Source organism: Phyllobates terribilis, unplaced genomic scaffold, assembly GCF_046119375.1.
Source record: "Phyllobates terribilis strain yellow unplaced genomic scaffold, ASM4611937v1 Scaffold_9__5_contigs__length_417890890, whole genome shotgun sequence".
NCBI classification, from domain to species: domain Eukaryota; kingdom Metazoa; phylum Chordata; class Amphibia; order Anura; family Dendrobatidae; genus Phyllobates; species Phyllobates terribilis.
Genome location: NW_027362769.1, coordinates 280992108 through 281012778, shown reverse-complemented (window position 1 = coordinate 281012778; position 20671 = coordinate 280992108). Strand labels below are relative to the sequence as shown.

General features: G+C 44.2%; 1 protein-coding gene across 2 annotated transcripts in view; it reads left to right on the top strand.

Moving 5' to 3' along the window:
- GLS (glutaminase) overlaps positions 1-20671 on the top strand; it is a 672521-nt gene that overhangs the window by 251644 nt on the left and 400206 nt on the right. For both annotated transcript variants that reach the window (XM_073647835.1, XM_073647836.1), the window contains exon 8: positions 18959-18991. In XM_073647835.1, coding sequence (XP_073503936.1) covers positions 18959-18991 — 33 coding nt within the window. The remainder of the gene's footprint in view (positions 1-18958; positions 18992-20671) is intronic.

Here is a 20671-nt window from a genome sequence, read left to right as displayed (position 1 = left end):
TACTTTGAAGAACCTAGAATATAAGACATATTTTCAGTTGTTTCACACTTTTTTGTTAAGTATATAATTCCACATGTGTTAATTCATAGTTTTGATGCCTTCAGTGTGAATGTACAATTTTCATAGTCATGAAAATACAGAAAAATCTTTAAATGAGAAGGTGTGTCCAAACTTTTGGTCTGTACTGTATATATATATATATATATATATATATATATAAATATATACAGCTCTGGCAAAAATTAAGATACCACTGCACCTTTTTCTAAACATAACCATCTCTACATGTCTGACAGCCATTCCATTCCAGTGTCAGTTGAATTCCAACCAAAGTACACCTCATTCTACTTAATGTGCTCCTGATTAGGTGATCACCTGAACCAAATCTTATTTAACAAAGGAAAGTATAAAAAACACTGCTGTGTTCTTCATAATCCTCTTGCAATAGGACAATCTGGATGGCATAACAAGTGCTAGGAATAGCCCAAAAGTAAATTGAATGAAAAAATAACTTTTAACCATGCCAAAGGAATTGAAAAGAAAAGTCTTGAGTGAGGAAAAGAAGGGCTCAATTCTGGTTTTACTAACAGAGGGATACAGTCAAGGCCGGCGTCAGCACCCGGGCAAGTGCCGGGGCCCCGAGCAGGCGGGAGGACCCACTCACCGTCCGGCACAGCGGCGCGCTATGGGAAATGTGAGCGGTGCGATGCCGGTGTCAGCGCCCGCTTTCCCCTGCTTGCTCAGGGCCCCGGCAGCCGGGACAGTACTTACCTCTCCCCATGCCTCCGCAGCAGCTCCTGTCTCCTCCGCGGCTGCTGCACTGTGACGTCCCAGGTCAGAGGGCGCGGTGACGTCTTTACACCGTGCTCTCTCCTGAGCCGTCACAGGCAGCGCAGAGCGGGAAGACGCCGGCGCGGGTGAGGGGTCCGGAGCAGCGGCAGCAGGTGAGAACTGAGGTGAGTATTTGATATTTTTTTTATATGTATGGAGGCATGGGGCATTATATGGTGGGGGGGGGACAAGTGACATCCTTCATGGGGCACTATATGGGGGGGGACAAGTGACATCCTGCATATTGCATTATGAGGGGGGGAGAGGTGACATCCTGCATGGTTCATTATATGGGGGGAGAGGTGACATGCTGCATGGGGCATTATATGGGGGGTAGAGGTGACATCCTGCATGGGGCATTATATGGAGCGTCGAGGTGACATCCTGCATAGGGCATTATATGGGGGGAGAGGTGACATCCTGCATGGGGCATTATATGGGGAGAGGTGACATCCTGCATGGGGCATTATATGTGGGTGGAGGTTACATCCTGCATAGGGCATTATATGGGAGAGAGGTGACATCCTGCATGGGGCATTATATGTGGGGGGTAGAGGTGACATCCTGCATGGGGCATTATATGGGGGGGTGACATCCTGCATGGGGCATTATATGGGGGGGCGACATCCTGCATGGGGCATTATATTGGGGGGTGACATCCTGCATGGGGCATTATATGGGGGGAGAGGTGATATCCTGCATTGGGCATTATATGGGAGGGAGAGGTGACATCCTGCATGGGGCATTATATGGGGATGGTAGAGGTGACATCCTGCATCGGGCATTATATCGGGGGGTGACATCCTGCATGGGGCATTATATGGGGGGGGTGACATCCTGCATGGGGCATTATATGGGGGGAGAGGTGACATCCTGCATGGGGCATTATATGAGGGGGAGAGGTGACATCCTGCATGGGGCATTATATGGGGAGGAGAGGTGACAACCTGAATGAGGCATTATATGGGGGGGTGACATCCTGCATGGGGCATTATATGGGGGGGAGAGGTGACATTCTGCATGGGGCATTATATGGGGGGAGAGGTGACATCCTGCATGTGGTATTATATGGGGGGTGTGATATCCTGCATGGGGCATTATGTGGGAGCCAGTATTCTGTATGGAGCCGTATAAGGGGCCAGTATCCTCTATGGAGCGTTATATGGGGGCAGTATCCTGTATGGAGCATTATATGGGGACCAGTATCCTGTATGGAGCGTTATATGGGGACCAGTATCCTGTATGGAGCATTATATGGGGACCAGTATCTTGTGTGGAGCGTTATTTGGGGACAAGTATCCTGTATGGAGCGTTATATGGGGACCAGTATTCTGCATGGAGCAATATATGGGGCCCATAATACTTTATGGAGGGCTATACTGTCTGGTCTGCACTGTGCGTTGAGAGAATTCGCTGGTTTCTGAGCTTTTGTAGAATTTACTATAGATATCGCTCATGTAATGTAAGAAGTGAAATCTTCGGCATTGTACTATATATATATTTCTCTGTGGTATCTGTGCATCATGAATCGTGGTATGCGTTAAAGGGGCCCACTGAGAATCTTTCGCCCAGGTCCCACAAAAACCTGGAGCCGGCCCTGGATATAGTGAGTTTCATTTTGCCTCCATCCTTAAAGTTTCGAACACGGCAGTCCATTACAACAAGGTCAAGCTGCAGACATTGGGGACAACAAAGCTACAGACCGGCAGAGGGCGAAAGCGACTCTCCACTGACCGGATTGACCGTCATCTTATTTCAATGTCACTCAGCAACCGCAGGATGACATCAAGTGACCTACAAAAGGAATGGCAAATGGCAGCTGGTGTGAAGTGCACTTCAAGAACAGTTCGTAACAGACTTCTAGAGGCATGCCTCAAGTCATGTAAAGCTAGAAACAAGCCTTTCATCAATGAGAAGCAAAGGAGAGCCAGGCTGAACTTTGCCAAAGACCATAAGGATTGGACCATAGAGGACTGGAGTAAGGTAATCTTCTCTGATGAGTCTAATTTTCAGCTTTGCCCAATACCTGGTTGTCTAATGGTTAGACGGAGAGGCATACAAGCCACAGTGTGTTGCACCCTCTGTGAAATTTGGTGGAGGATTGGTGATGATCTGGGGATGCTTCAGCACGGCTGGAATTGGGCAGGTTAATCTTTGCGAAGGACGTTTGGATCAAGCCGCATACAAGGTTATCCTTGAAAAACATTTGCTTCCTTCGGCTCAGGCCATGTTCCCCAACTCTGAGGACTGTTTTTCCTAGCAGGACAATGCCCCATGCCACACAGCTAGGTCAATCAATGTGTGGATGAAGGAGCACCACATCAAGACCCTGTCATGGCCAGCCCAGTCTCCAGACCTGAACCCCATTGAAAACCTCTGAAATGTAATCAAGAGGAAGATGGATAGTCACAAGCCATCAAACAAAGAAGAACTGCTTACTTTTTTGTGCAAGGAGTGGCATAAGGTCACCAAAAGCAGTGTGAAAGACTGGTGGAAAGCTTGCCAAGACACATGAAAGCTGTGATTAAAAATCATGGTTATTCCACTAAATATTGATTTTTGAACTCTTCCTGAGCTAAAACATGAGTAGTGGTGTTTCTAAATGAATAAGAACTTGTTTTCTTTGCATTATTTGAGGTCTGACAGCTCTGTTTCTTTTTTAGTATTTTGATGATTTCTCATTTGCTACAAATAAATACAACATTTTTAGCTTTGAATTTCGTAGATATGTTGTCAGTAGTTTATAGAATAAAACAACAATGTACATTTTACTCAAAAATATACCTATAAAGAGAAAAATCAGAGAAAATGAAAATTTTGCAGTGGTCTCTTAATTTTTGCCAGAGCTGTGTGTGTATATATATATACACACATGAGTATGTATGTGATGTGAGTGACTAGGAGTGTGACTAGGTGCCTACCGGGTTTTCACTAGAGCCTCTGGTGGTGAGGATAGGCTGGGCTGCCGGTAGACACCAGGTGCCACTCCAGGTCGGTCCCCGGTACTACAGCAGCTGACCGAAGGGTCAGAGGAACGGTATGCGGTACAGGAGGGCAAAGACAGAAACGTGGTCAGACAGTCCGACGTCAGAGCAAGCAGCAGAGGTTCAGGATGCTTAGCTGTGTCAGGAGTGGAGAGGTCAGCCAGGACGGGTAGGCAAACCGTGTCAGTAATGGGAGAAACACACAGTAGCTCAAACAAATCACTAGCAGGACAAACAGTCTAGGAACCAATGTTCAGGCGGGGATAGGTAGACGGGGCTGCATAATAAAGGCCCTGCTAGCATGGGATAGGCCGGGGAACAAACATTGGAGTACCGATTCAGGACTACTGGCTTCAAGAGTGAGACGTAGAAGGCATTCGGGATCCGAAGATTGGGTGGCGGAGGAAAGCTTATAGGACACCGGGTTGACCTGTTTGGGAACCTTGAAGGGACCAAGGTACCGATGAGCAAACTTATATGAAGGCACCTTTAGCCAAATGTTCCGGAAAGATAACCAAACCTTCTCTGCGGGGTGATACCGAGGAGATGAACTTCTCTTGTCTGCATGCGTCTTCATCCGAGACACAGTCTTAAGGAGAGAAGCCTGTGTCTGCTGCTGGATTTGGAGAAAGTCGACATACGAGACATCAGCTGCAAGAACCCCAGATGAAGCAGACATAGGAGAGGGTACTTGAGGATTCTGGGAGTATACCACGAAGAATGGATATGCTCTGGAAGACTCCCCAACAAGGTTATTGTAGGAAAATTCACCCAAGGGAGCAGTTGCACCCAGTCATCCTGGGGGTCAGAGATGAAGTGATGAAGGTAGCACTTGAGGATCTGTTTTACCTGTCCCGCTTGCCTATTGGTTTGCGAGAGGTAGACAGAGAAGTCCAGCTGGACATCCAGCAGCTTGCACAGGGCTCTCCCAAACTTGGAAGTGAACTAGACAGCATAATCAGAAACTATGTGGAGAGGGAGACCGTGGTGACAATAAACATGCTGGAATAACTGCGTGGTGAGCTGAGGAGCGGAGAGAAGGCGGGCCAGAGGTATGAAATGAGCCATCTTAGAAAACCGATCTAGCACGACCCAGATGGTGTGGCGAACCTCGGAAAGGGGCAGATCTGTGATGAAATCCATAGCGATATGTTGCCAGGGAGCAGAAGGAACCGGGAAAGGCTGGAGGAGACTAACAGGCTTTTCCCTGGAAGACTTGTTTCTGGCACATTTTGAACAAGTGGTTACGAAGTACCGGACATCCTTGATCATCGAAGACCACCAGAGGCGCCGAGCAATCAGCTCGGTGGACTTACGTATGTCAATATGACCAGCAAACTTGGGCTAATGTCCCCAGTAAAGAATATTCTTCCTCCTAGCAGAGGGGAGAAAGGTCTTGCCGGAGGAATGTCCTTTAAACGAACAGGGCCTACTTCAATAATCTTGACCGGGTTGATGATGTGCGGAGGCTCTTCCAAGGATTCTGTCACATCAAAGGATCGAGATAAGGCATCTGCCTTAGCATTGCTCTCCACAGAGCGGAAGTGTAATTAGAAGTTAAAGCGAGCGAAAGAATGCCCACCTTGCTTCGTGGGCATTCAACCGCTAAATGGTCTGAAAGAAGGTGAGATTTTTATGGTTTGTGTAAATTATCACCGGAGAGCTGGTACCCTCCAATAGATGTCTCCACTCCTCAAGCACCAAATTGATAGCCAGAAGTTTGTGATCCCCAATAGTATAATTTTTCTCAGCTTGCGCAAACAGTTTGGAGAATAAAACACAATAGACAGACTTGCCCGAAGAAGTTATTTGCAGAAGCACTGTCCCAGCACTGACAGATGAGGTATCTACTTCCAAGAGAAACTGCTTCTTGGGATCGGGGTGATGCAGTATCGGAGCACTCACAAAGGCCTCGTTCAAACACTGGAAGACCAACACTGCTGACTCAGACTAGTCTGCTCCACAGGAGGACTTCGTCAATGACCTGAAGATAGCTGGGACCACAGTCTCAAACATTATCGTTAGTAACACACAGCAGAGTCATGTATTAAAATCTTGCAGGGCACGCAAGTTCCCCCTGCTCACGCCAGCACATGTCCTGGCCTGTTTGAAGTTTGCCAGTGACCATCTGGATGATCCAGAGGAGGCATTGGAGAAGGGCATGTGGTCAGATAAGACCAAAATGAAACCTTTTGATATGAACTCCACTCGCCGTGTTCGGAGGAAAAAGAAGGATGAGTACAACCCCAAGAACACCGTCCCAACTCTAAAGCATGGTGGGTTAAACATCATATTTTGGGGTAGTTTTCTGCAAATGGGACAGAATGACTGCACCATATTGAAGGAAGAATGGATGGGGTCATGTATTGTGAGATTTTGGCCAACAGCCTCCTTTCCTCAGTAGGAGCATTGAAGATGGGTCGTGGCTGGGTCTTCCAGCATGTCAATGACCCAAAAAATGCAGCCAGGGCAACTAAGGAGTGGCTCTGTAAGAAGCATTTCAAGGTCCTGCAGTTGCCTAGCTTGTCTTCAGACCTGAACCCAATAGAATATTTTTGGAGGGAGCTGAAACTCAATGTTGCCCAGCGACAGACCTGAAAGATCTTTAGAAAATCTGTATGGAGGGCCAAAAATCCTGCTGCAGTGTGTACAAACTTGGTGAAGAACTACAGGAAACATCTGACCTCAATAATTGCAAACAAAGCTTTCTGTACCAAATATTAAGTTTTGTTTTTCTATTGCATCAAATACTTATTTTATGCAATAAGATGCAAACAATATGATTTTCTGGATTTTTTTTAAGATTCTGTCTCTCACAGTTGAAGTGTACTTATGATAAAAATTACAGACCTCTTCATTCTTTGTAGGTGGGAAAGCTTGCCAAATCGGCAGTGTATCAAGTACTTATTTTCCACACTGTATATACCATATTTTTCGGATTATAAGATGCACCCCAAATTTTGGGGAAAAAATGTTTTTTAATAAACTGGTGCGTGTTATAATCAGCTTACCTGGGGGGCGGCGTTGGTAGAGTGGGGTTCTAGGGTGGCTGCTGGCTGAGGCAGGAGATGCTGCAGAGGTAAGAGATGCTGTGGAGGAAGGAGATGCTGCGGAGGCAGGATGGGGTGTTGGGAGGTAGGAGTCGGCTGCGGGCCCCATGTTGTCTGCTACATTCTGCTCCAGGTGTTTGGAGGTGCAGGGTCTCCGCCGACGTTTTGTAGAAGTCTGCCCCGCATCTTCCATCCTCTCCTACGCGGTGGTCCCCAGAAAAATGGCTGCCGGAGGCGGCGCATGCTCAGATTGAGATCTAAGATATTTTTCCAGATATATCCTATCCATATATATATATATCTGTATGTATGTGCTGTGTGTATATAGATGTGTATGCATGTCCTGTGTGTATACATATACAGTCATGACTGAAAGTGTTGGCATCTTGAAATTGTTCTAGAAAATGACGTATTTCTCCCAGAAAATTCTTGAAATTACACATGTTTTCTTCTACACATTTATTTCCTTTGTGTGTATTGGTATAACACAAAAATAACAGAGAAAAAGGACAAATTGGACATAATTTCTCACAAAACCCCAAAAATGGGCCTGTCAGAATTGTTGGCACCCTCAACTTGATATCTGGTTGCACACCCTTTGGAATAATTAACTTCAATCAATTGCTTCCTATAACCATCAACAAGCTCCTCACACCTCTCAACTTTAATTTTGGACCACTCTTCTTTTGCAAACTGCGCCGCCAGGTCTCTCATATTTGAATATACGTTGTTTAGCTTACTCACGTACATTTTGGCAAACTGCAGCCTAGCATTTTTTTGCCTCTGTGTCAACGTTTCATTTCATTCAAATGTCTACAAATTGTTCGCTCTGACACTGATGCACCTTGAGCCTGCAGGACAGCTTGAATTTCTTTGGAATTTGTTTGGGGCTGCCTAACCACCATCCAGACTCTCCTGCATTGCAACCTTTCATCAATTTTCCTCTGCTTTCCACATCCAGGGGGATTAGCTACAGTGCCATGGGTTGTAAACTTCTTGATTATGGTGCGCACTGTGGACAAAGGAACATCAAGATCTCTGGAGATGGACTTGTAACCTTGAGATTGTTCATATTTTTCAACAATTTAGTTCTCAAGTCTTCAGACTGTTCTCTTCTACTCTTTCTGTTCTCCATGCTTTGTATGCCACTCACAGACACTCAATGCAAAGATTGTCAACTTCTCCCCTTTTTATCTAGTTTCAGGTGTGATTTTCATATTGCCCACACCTGTTACTTGCCACAGGTGAGTTTGAAAGAGCATGACATGCTTGAAACAAAACTGTTTACCCAAAAATTTGGAAAGGTAGCTACAATTTTGTCCTGCCCATTTTTGAGGTTTTGTTTGAAATTATGTCCAATTACCCTTTTTTCCTCTGTTTTTTTTGTGATGTTCCAATACACACAAAGGAAATAAACATGTGCATGACAAAACATGTGCTATTGCAATAATTTTCTGTGAGAAATACTTCACGTTCTGGAACAATTTCAAGGGTGCCATCACTTTCAGCCATAAAAGTATTTGATATGTACATGCTGTGTGTATGAGCGTGTGTGTATGTATGTATGTACCGTGTGTGTGTGTGTATATTTATAGTAAGGTTGCAGCCGGACAGGTCGTGGACGGGAGGTATGTGTCCCCAAGGTGCCAAACCTTGGTGATGTAGGACTCGGAAAAGCAGGCTCCAGCACACCTAGTGCTGAGAGGTGGTTAATAGGCCCGGATTATAGGGCCGGGTTTTACGAGCAGCTGAAAGCTGGGGGGGGATAAGCTGCTCACTTACCTCCAGTCCAGGTCTTGAAAGGCCTGATTTAAGACAGCTGCGCCAGTCTCAGTGTGCTGAGTGTTGTGCAACGTGAGCAAGCCTTGCATTTGCTGCTCAGACTCTGATGGAGGCAGAAAAAGGCACTTAAGTTAAACAGCTGAGGCTGTGCTGTATGGACTGGCTATTTTGGAGTTTTTGTTCAATTTTTGTGCCATTTAATAAACCACCAGTTTGTTTTTGAACCTGCGGACTGCATTCCTATGTGAACCTGCGTCTACCCAGAGCTGACTCCTCACAATATATATATATATACACACACACACACATATTAAATATATGTATACTGTGACAGAGTCACTGGTATGATATATGAGAGGAGGTATGTGTCACACAGATTGCTAGCCTGTGTGAACTGAAACCAATAAACTTTCTGCCAGCATGTTATATGCTGTGGGTTAACTCTTTTAAAGGGTGTGGTTTTATGGGAATGACCTAGAGATGGGAGGGAAGTCATTCCCCATACTTCCACCTCAGGGTGTGGCCGAGCAAGGTTTAAATGTTCAGTCCTGTTTTTTTTCCTGTGTTGTGGTTTAGAGAGGCAAGGTCTCCAAGCTGGGAGAGCTTCAGCTCAGGACAGAGCTGAAGGCTGGGACTACAAGCTGTGTGTCCGAATCCCATACTCATATGGACTCTGCTATCGTTTATTTTTTTGTTTTGTCGTTTTGCCAGTAAGGCCGTGTTTATTTTGTTGGTGTGCAGAGCTTTATGCCATTTAATAAAGCCTGCAGAGAAAACCTGGGTTCCTGAGTCTACTTCCAGAAGCGGCCGAGCGAGTCGTCTTGCCACAGTTGGTTTGAGAGTGCATGCAAGATTCCAGGAACACGTGTACCTGCCACAGAGACCAGTGGATGTCCTGCGTGATGGCCGCCAGCCAGCCAGATTAGTCTGGCAGCCAGCCAGAGAAGTCCGGCAGCATGGAGGAGCTCATTAAGCACCTGGTGCAGAGCCAACAACAGAAGCACCAGCAGCACTTGCAGAGCCCGCAGCAGTACCAGGAGACAACCAAACTGTTCCTTCAACAGATCCAGTTGCAGCAAAAAGGCGCAGCACCAGCAGGAGCAGCAACATCAGATACAGCTTCTGGCGGACGCCATCCTGGGCAGGGCAACCACCCCACCCCCAGGGCCAACTGATGACTCCCATGTCAGGAAGGCGGTAAGACGGGCCATGCAGAAGATGACCCCCTGGGATGATGTAGAAGCATTTCTGACAGTCTTTGAGAGGGTGTCTGACTGGGAGAGACTTCCACCAGAACAGTGGGCAGAGGTTCTGGCGCCATATTTGTCTGGTGAGCCCCAAAATGCATATTACGACTTGGCACTGCAGGATGCCAAAGAATATGCCAAACTAAAGACAGAGATCTTAGCATGCATGGGAGTGAGTATGGTGGTGAGAACCCAACGAGTCCACCACTGGGCGTATGCCAGCGACAAACCCCCTCGCTCAAAGATGTTTGACTTACTGCATCTCGTTCAGAAGTGGTTGCAGCCAGAGTCCTCCATTCTGACCCAGATGGTCGAGTAGGTGGTGATTGATAGATTTGTGCACTCCCTTCCCAAGCCAGCACAGACTTGGGTTGCCCAGGGCGATCCCCAGAACGCACATGACTTCATCTGCCTGGTAGAGAGGTATCAGGTGGTTGAGAAATCCCTCAGGAAACCAGATATAGTCACTTCTCCGTACTAGGATACCCAAAAGGGGGCGGGTCTAGAGCCACCACTGGGGGACGTCCCACTCCCACTGAAGGTGCCACAAGGACCTGGGAAGCCGAGGTTACGCCCCACTGGAGCATCATAGAACATGTCGCCCAAATGCAGGTGAGAATGTCGAAAGTGATGCCAATCGTGAAGGCTCATCTCCTCCAGGCACAAGAGGCCCAGGCAAGGGTCTATAACCGGTCAGCGAGTCTGAGACAGTACCGGCCTGGGGATCGCATTCTGGTGCTTATTCCCACCATCGAGAGCAAGTTACTGGCCAAGTGGCAAGGCCCGTATGAGATGGTGGAGAAACTCAGCGACGTGAACTACAAAGTTCACCAGCCTGGCCGAAGAAGGCCACGCCAAGTGTTCCATGTGAACTTACTCAAGCCATGGCGAGATCGGGAAACGTTGGGGGCTTCTTGTTTGGGAGCCAGTCCGAAAGCCAAAGTCGAGGATGTCACGGAAACTCTATCGCCTGCACAGAAGTAACAATGTAGAGAGCTGCTGCAATGGAGCAGTGACCTGTTCTCGGAGTTGCCGGGGCGTACGCAGGTGGTCGAGCATGATGTGCAGACGGAAGCACATGTAAGGGTAAACCTCAAACCGTTTGGATTCCTGAAGCCCGCCGTGAGGTAATCTCAGCCGAGGAGAAGAGGATGCTGGACCTCGGTGTGATAGAGGAATCAAAGAGCGGATGGTCGAGTCCCATCGTTTTCGTGCTGAAGCCCGATGGGTAGTGGAGATTTTGTAACGATTACCGCAGGCTGAATGAGGTATCCAAGTGTGACGCATTCCCGATGCCCAACGTCGATGAACTCATCGAGAGGCTTGGACCTGCGAGATATATTACCACCCTCGACTTGACGAAGGGCTACTGGCAGATCCCCATGTCCCAGAGGGCCAAGGAGAAAACAGCTTTCTGAACACCTGATGGATGCTTCCAGTACACCCGAATGCCTTTCGGACTGCAGGGGGCACCAGCCACCTTCCAGAGAGCCATGGATCGGATCCTCGGCCCACATAAGAAGTATGCCGCAGCCTACCTTGAGGACATTGTTGTCTTTAGCCCAGACTGGGCTATTCATCTGCCAAAGGTACAGGCGATTCTAGATGCTCTAAGGAAGGCAGGATTTACAATAAATCCGAGAAAATGTGCCATTGGGAAGGAGGAGGCCAAGTACTTGGGCTACGTCATCGGGAGCGGCGAAATTAATCCACAGGTCAATAAGATCGAGGCAATTCAGAACTGGCCGCAACCGCTCTCCAAGAAGCAGGTGAGAGCGTTTCTTGGAATCGTGGGATATTACCGGCGGGTTATCCCAAATTATGCCGTGATTGCCGCACCACTGATGGACCTTTTGAAAGGCACAAAATCAATGATGGCGAAATGGACGGTTGAAACTGAGATTGTGTTCCAACAGCTGAAGCTGGCACTCTGTAAGCTGCCGGTCCTGGTCACACCAGACTTTACTAAACAGTTTGTGCTCCAGACAGATGCCTCAGAAGTTGGCCTAGGAGATGTGTTGTCACAGGAGATAAATGGGAAAGAACATCCCATCCTGTATGTGAGCCAGAAGCTGTCGTCCTGCGAGAAAAATTATGCCATTGTGGAGAAAGAATGCTTAGCCATAAAATGGGCCATAGACAAGCCATGATATTACCTACTTGGCCGAAAGTTTAAATTGGTGTCAGACGATGCCCGTTTGAGATGGTTGAGGGAAAAGAAGGGTAAGAATGTCTGAATAACTAGGTGGTTCTTAGGTCTATAATACTTTAATTTTTACATGGAGCATAGACCCAGGAAGTTACACGCTAATGATGATGCCCTCTCCATAATTCCCTGCTTGGTGTCTGAAGGTGCCCAAACCCCCGGCTTTGGGCAGAGGGGGGGAATATGTGACATAGTCACTGGTATAATATATGAGGGGAGGTATGTGTCATGCAGATTGCTAGCCTGTGTGAACTGAAACCAATAAACTTTCTGCCAGCATGTTATATGCTGGGGGTTAACTCTTTCAAAGGGTGTGGTTTTATGGGAATGACATAGAGATGGGAGGGAAATCATTCCCCATAACTCCACTTTAGGGTGTGGCTGAGCAAGGTTTAAATGTTCAGTCCTGTTTTTTTTCCTTTGTTGTGGTTTGGAGAGTCAAGGTCTCCAGACTGGGAGAGCTTCAGCTCAGGACAGAGATGAAGGCTGGGACTACAACCTGTGTGGCTGAATCCCTTACTCATATGGACTCTGCTATCGTTTATTTTCTTGTTTTGTCGTTTTGCCAGTAAGACCGTGTTTAATTTGCTGGAGTGCTGAGCTTTATAAGATAAGATAAGATATACTTTATTTATCCCGGAGGAAATTGCGGTATTATGCCATTTAATAAAGCCTGCAGAGAAAACCTGGGTCGCTGAGTCTACTTCTGAAGCTGCCAAGCAAGTCGTCTTGCCACAATACATATATACAATACAGACCAAAAGTTTGGACACACCTAATTTAAAGATTTTTCTGTATTTTCATGACTTTGAAAATTGTACATTCACACTGAAGGCATCAAAACTATGAATTAACACATGTGGAATTATATACTTAACAAAAAAGTGTAAAACAACTGAAAATATGTCTTATATTCTAGGTTCTTCAAAGTAGCCACCTTTGGCTTTGATGACTGCTTTGCACACTCTTGGCATTCTCTTGATGAGCTTCAAGAGGTAGTCACCAGAAATGGTTTTCACTTCACAGGTGTGCCCTGTCAGGTTTAATAAGTGGGATTTCTTGCCTTATAAATGGGGTTGGGACCATCGGTTGTGTTGTGCAGAAGTCTGGTGGATACACAGCTGATAGTCCTGCTGAATAGACTGTTAGAATTTGTGTTATGGCAAGAAAAAATCAGCTAAGTAAAGAAAAGCCAGTGGCCATCATTACTTTAAGAAATGAAGGTCAGTCAGTCCGAAAAATTGGGCAAACTTTGAAAGAGTCCCCAAGTGCAGTTGCAAAAACCATCAAGCGCTACAAAGAAACTGGCTCACATGAGGACCGCCCCAGGAAAGGAAGACCAAGAGTCACCTCTGCTTCTGAGGATAAGTTTATCCAAGTCACCAGCCTCAGAAATCGCAGGTTAACAGCAGCTCAGATTAGAGACCAGGTCAATGCCACACAGAGTTCTAGCAGCAGACACATCTCTTCAACAACTGTTAAGAGGAGACTTTGTGCAGCAGGCTTTCATGGTAAAATAGCTGCTAGGAAACCACTGCTAAGGACAGGCAACAAGCAGAATAGACTTGTTTGGGCTAAAGAACACAAGGAATGGACATTAGATCAGTGGAAATCTGTGCTTTGGTCTGATGAGCCCAAATTTGAGACCTTTGGTTCCAACCACCGTGTCTTTGTGCGATGCAGAAAATGTGAACTGATGGACTCTACATGCCTGGTTCCCACCGTGAAGCATGGAGGAGGAGGAGGTGTGATGGTGTGGGGGTGCTTTGCTTGTGACACTGTTGGCGATTTATTCAAAATTGAAGGCATACTGAACCAGCATGGCTACCACAGCATCTTGCAGCGGCATGCTATTCCATCCGGTTTGCGTTTAGTTGGACCATCATTTATTTTTCAACAAGACAATGACCCCAAACACACCTCCAGGCTGTGTAAGGGCTATTTGACCAAGAAGGAGAGTGATGGGGTGCTACGCCAGATGACCTGGCCTCCACAGTCACCAGACCTGAACCCAAACGAGATGGTTTGGGGTGAGCTGAACCGCAGAGTGAAGGCAAAAGGGCCAACAAGTGCTAAGCATCTCTGGGAACTCCTTCAAGATTGTTGGAAGACCATTTCCGGTGACTACCTCTTGAAGCTCATCAAGAGAATGCCAAGAGTGTGCAAAGCAGTCATCAAAGCAAAAGGTGGCTACTTTGAAGAACCTAGAATATAAGACATATTTTCAGTAGTTTCACACTTTTTTGTTAAGTATATAATTCCACATTTGTTAATTCATAGTTTTGATGCCTTCAGTGTGAATGTACAATTTTCATAGTCATAAAAATACAGAAAAATCTTTAAATGAGAAGGTGTGTCCAAACTTTTGGTCTGTACTGTACATATATATATGAGGCCGATACACAAGCACCGGATGACTTTTTATTTTAGTCAATCATGCTCATTTAAAGGCCTGAAATCAACTCTTGTAATTGCAACTTAAATGTTTGTGTGTTGGTGCAATATGTTAGAAGTTGGGGCCTCACTTTTAAATTTTGCCCAGGACCCCACTTTGTCTAAAATCGGCTCTGAACACAGTAGAATACCCCCACAGCATGATACACCTAAAGTGCCCCCAGTGGTATGATATCCCCATTGTTCCACCTCATGCACACAAAGTATGATGGTCCTCACAGCCCCCGCTCAGTAGGAATGTCCCCATAGCCCTCTACTCATTATGAAGACGTCCACAGCCCCCTACTCATTATGAGCCCCCATACAGAATGAGGGCGCTCACATCCCTTGACTCAGAATGGGAACCGCCACAGGCCCCCACTAGTTATGGAAGCCCCCGACTAAGTATGATGGCCCCACAGCCAGCCGACCATTCAGCATAAGGCCCTCCATAGCCCCTCTCACAACCCCTTCTATATAATATCCCCCCACAGTCTACCACTCAATAAGATAACCGTCACAATTATTGACATTGAAAAAAAAACACACTACTCACCTTACCCCGTTCTCCCGGTGTGCAGCTTGAGTCTGTGCAGTGTGAGTATGGAGGCTTCAAACTACAGGTGCCTGCAGTGCACGTAGTCTCAGACTCACAGGCACAGACTGGTGCATCACGGAGCTTTCTGCTCCCTGATCCACCATTCTGTTTAACAGTATCTGTGTCCTGGGGATATTGTTACTGCTGAAATTATGATAGCAGGGCAAGGAGGGGTGGGAGCCTGGAGTTGAGCCACACCAGCCCCTCTCATCTCACAGGCCTCATAGCGGTTGCATGGCCTGCCGCTATGGGCTGTATGCCCCTGAATACAAATGATCTCATACTAGCTCCATCAGAATAAATTTGTCTTCTTTCTATTCCATACAATGATAAATGACAGTGTGATAATTCAATATCTATACAGTTCCTTGAAAAAGTATTCATACCCGTGAACTTTTCCACATTTTTGGGTGCCAGTTTTGGGGTTCCAGTTAATATTAATTAACAAGAGCTTCTGGATCTTTAAAAGGGAATTTATACTGGTCTTGGAGCCCGTTTGTGCCCTTATCTTCTCAAGCTTATTACTTCATTGTCAACCAGGCGTAGGATAAAGAAGGTCTTCCTAGCGATAGGAATGTTGGTTTTCCATTCAATTATCAGACTACAATGTAACGTATTATTTGTGTTATTGTGTTGTATTATTCTATTTTATAATTCAGTAAAAATTACAGTTAAAAAAAAGGGGATTTATTACAAATCTGGTATTTACAATGACATACAGATGGGAAACCTAACTAAAAGACAAAGGTACAATAAAAGGCTTCCAACACAACAACAAACATAAATGTATTTTATTGGGATTTGACCAGAGCAAGTTTTTCCCCATGCTAGCGGTGTTCCCTACATGACTTTTTGAAAACTGCAAACGGGACATGTTATGGCTTGCTTCAAAAATGGCTTTCTTCTTGCCACTCTTTTATAAAGGCCAGATTTGTGACGTATACAACTAACAGTTGCCCTTTGGACAGGTTCTCCAACCTGATCTGTGGATTTCTGCAGCTCCTCCAGAGTGACAATGGGCATCTTGACTGCTTCTCTAATTGGTGATTTTTGCTTGGGATGTCAGTTTAGGTAACGGTCATGTCTTGATAGGTTTGCAGTTGTGCCATAATCCTTCCATTTTTGCTTGATGGATAGAACAATACTCTGTGAGATGTTCAAAGCTTGGGCTATATTTTTTATAACCTAACTCTACTTTATTCTTGCCTACAACTTTATCCCTTACCTCTCAGGTTTGTTCCTTGCTTTTCATGATGCTTTTTGATCCCTAATGTTCTCAAACAAACCTCTGAGGCCTTCACAGGACACTTGTGGTTATACTGAGAACAAATTACACACAGGTGGACTCAATTTCCTAATTATGTGACTTCTGAAGGCAATAGGTCATTCAGAATTTTATTTAGGGGTTTCAGACTACAGGGGGCTGAATACAAATGCACGTTACAGTTTTCAGATTTATATTTTTAAAATATTTAGAAAACCAAGTTTCATTTCCTTTACTCTTCTCAAATACTTGCTACGTAGTGTTGGTATTTCACATAAAATCCTAATAAAATACATTTTGTGGGTGTAATTTGAAAATATGTGAAAAAGTTCACAAGGTATAAATACTTTTTCAAGGCACTGTATGTGGCCCCTTACTTAAGGCCTTTATACACATTATACTAATTCAACCAAACCTGCCAATATTGAAGTGATCTGGCCCCAATCTAATGTGTATGTGGTTAAAGAAGTTGTCCACTACTTTTACATTGATGCCCTATCTTTAGGATAGGGCATCAATGTATGGTCAGCCGGGGTCTTTTGGCCGAAACCAGTGTTTATATGAATGGGAGAGAGAGTTGTCAGCAGAACATTCATTCATCCAACAGTTATTTAATGTGTATGGGGGCCTTTACTTTTTTCTACAATTCTTTTGGGAACACTTTTTTGTTTTTATTTCATTATAAGTCAGTAAGTGACTCATAATACCTGTATGCAAACTGCTGCTCTATGTACACACATGGTCAAAATTGTTGGTACCCCTTGTTTAATGAAAGAAAAACCCACAATGGTCACAGAAATATCTTGAATCTGACAAAAGTAATAATAAATTAAAAATCTATGAAAATGAACAAATGAAAGTCAGACATTACTTTTCAACCCTGCTTCCATAGAATTTTAAAAAAAATAAACTCATGAAATAGGCCTGGACAGAAATGATGGTACTCTTAACTTAATATTTTGTTGAGCAACCTTCTGAGGCAATCACTGCAATCAATCGATTCCTGTAACTGTCAATGAGACTTCTGCACTTCTCGACAGATATTTTGGCCCACTCCTCATGAGCAAACTGCTCCAGTTGTCTTGTGTTTGAAGGTTGCCTTCTCCAGACCGCATGTTTGAGCTCTTTCCCAAGATGCTCAATAGGATTTAGGTCAGGACTCATAGAAGGCCACTTCAGAATAGTCCAATGTTTTCCTCTTAGCCATTCTTGGGTGTTTTTAGTTGTGTGTTTTGGGTCATTATCCTGTTGCAAGACCCATGGCCTGTGACTGAGACCAAGCTTTCTGACACTGGGCAGCACATTTCTCTCTAGAATCCCTTGATAGTCTTGATATTTCATTGTACCCTGCACAGATTCAAGACACCCTGTGCCAGATGCAGCAAATCAGCCCCAGAACATAACAAAACCTCCTCCATGTTTAACAGTAGGGACAGTGTTCTTTTCTTGATATTCTTCATTTTTCCTTCTGTGAACATAGAGCTGATGTGCCTTGCCAAAAACTTCCATTTGTGTCTCATCTGTCCATAGGACATTCTCCCAGAAACTTTGTGGCTTGTCAACATGCAGTTTGGCAAATTCCAGTTAGGCTTTTTTATGATTTTTTTTCAACAATGGTTTTCTCCTTGGTCGTCTACCATGAAGTCCACTTTGGATCAAACAATGACGAATGGTTTGATCTGACACTGATGTTCCTTGAGCTTGAAGTTCACCTTTAATCTCTTTAGAAGTTATCCTGGGCTCTTTTGTTACCCGTCTCTTTGATTTGTCATCAATTTTCCTCCTGCAGCCACGTTCAGGGAGGTTGGCTACAGTCCCATGGATCATGGACTGTAGTCACAGGAACATCAAGCTGCTTGGAGATGGTCTTATAACCTTTACCTTTAACATGTGTGTCTATAATTTTCTTTCTAATCTCCTGAGACAACTCTTTCCTTTGCTTCTTCTGGTCCATGTTGAGTGTGGTACACACCATGTCACCAAACAGCACAGTGAGTATCTGTAGCCCTATATACAGGCCCACTGACTGATTACAAGATTGTAGACACCTGTGATGCTAATTAGTGGACACAACTTGATTTAACATGTCCCTTTTGTCACATTATTTTCAGGGGTACCATCATTTCTGTCCAGGCCTATTTCATGAGTTTAATTTTTTTTTAAATTGTGTGGAAGCAGGGTTGAAAAGCAATGTTTGACTTTCATTTGTTCATTTTCATAGATTTTTAATTAATTATTACTTTTGTCATATTCAAGTTATTTCTGTGACTATTGTTGGTTTTTCTTTCATTTAACGAGGGGTACCAACAATTTTGACCACGTGTGTATTAAATCAGATGAGCAAGCTTAGAGTGTTAAACACATAAAAAGTATGTGAGATTTATGAAGCTAATTGTGCCAAAATAAAAAATTGTCCCCATGGAAAACCATTCTCATTATTATAGATGCTTATATTGTTTAACAATAAATGACATGATGTTGAAATGTTTTGATATTGAATGTAGACTGTTCTGTTAATGCACACTGTAGATTGCTATAAGTTAACAATATTTTTTTTTTGCAGCAAGCGGCAAGTAATGCTGAAAAATTTGATTACGTAAGTATCAAACTTTTCTACTACATATGTTATTTTTCCATTTTAAATCTTATATTTGCATTGTCTATAGCACTAAAACAGTTTTCTCTATTGTCCTCACTATGTATTATGCAGAGCTATGTTTTTTTTAAATAATCCAATTTACCTGACAAGCATATAAAAAGTGATATATATAGCTATAAAAGTAGTCAAAAAGACGATCTGGAACAGCACCAAAAGACTTTGAACTATGCGTGCAAGGCCTCCCAGACAACTATCCTGTTGTCATACATACAGGTGCATCTCACAAAATTAGAATATCATCAAAAAGTTAATTTATTTCAGTTCTTCAATACAAAAAGTGAAACTGCTATATTATATAGAGTCAGCTTGAAAAATGTTTTTAAAATCCGAAATGTTGGCCTACTGAAATGTATGTTCAGTAAGTGCACTCTGTACTTGGTCGGGGCTCCTTTTGCATCAATTACTGCATCAATGCGGTGTGGCTTGGAGGCGATCAGCCTGTGACACTGCTGAGGTGTTATGGAAGCCCAGGTTGCTTTGATAGCTGCCTTCAGCTCGTCTGCATTGTTGGGTCTGGTGTCTCTCATCTTCCTCTTGACAATACCCCATAGATTCTCTATGGGGTTAAGTACAGGCGAGTTTGCTGGCCAATCAAGCACAGTGATACTGTTGTGTGTAAACCAGGTATTGGTACTTTTGGCAGTGTGGACAGGTGCCAAGTCCTGCTGGAGAATGAAATTTCCATCTCCAAAAAGCTTGTCGGCAGAGGGAAGCATGAAGTGCTCTAAAATTTCCTGGTAGACGGCTGCGCTGACTTTGGTCTTGATAAAACACAGTGGACCTATACCAGCAGATCACTTGGCTCCCCAAACCATCACTGATTGTGGAAACTTCACACTAGACCTCAAGCAGCTTGGATTGTGTACCTCTCCACTCTTCCTCCAGACTCTGGGACATTGATTTCCAAATGAAAATGGAAACTCTGGGACATTGTGGCGTTTGTCAATGACTGCCTTCTGGACATCTGTCAAGTCAGCAGTCTTTCCCATGATTGTGGAGCCTACTGAAACAGATTATGGGACATTTTTAAACGCTTAGGAAGACTTTTCAGGTGTTTTTTGTTAATTATTCTAATTTACTGAGATAATGACTTTTGTGTTTTCATTGGCTTTAAGTCATAATCATTAACAGAAATAAACACTTGAAATAGATCACTCTGTTTGTAATGACTCTATATAATATGAGTTTCACTTTTTGTATTGAAGAACTGAAATAAATTAACTTTTTGATGATATTCTAATTTAGTGAGATGCACCTGTGTATTCAGAAGAAAAGCAGGCAGCACTCCAAAAAACAGTGAAAAAAGCAGGACTTTATTAGCCCATCTGGTGTGGCAACATTTCTGCTGTGAACATCCTTGCTTAAGCAGTGAACAATTACAATTGTGAGGTATATATAGCAGCAGCTTAATTGCAGTGTGATTACAATTCATTCGTATAAATTACAATAAAACAATTAATTACAATAATATAACACCAAGTGATAAAAAATTATGTGGTATGCATGATACAGGGAAGAGAATACAAATATTCATATGTACACATTAACATAATAAGTGTTAAATAAAGTGCTTTAGTGCCTTTAATTGATCTAGTATGCACACCTGTGAATTAAATA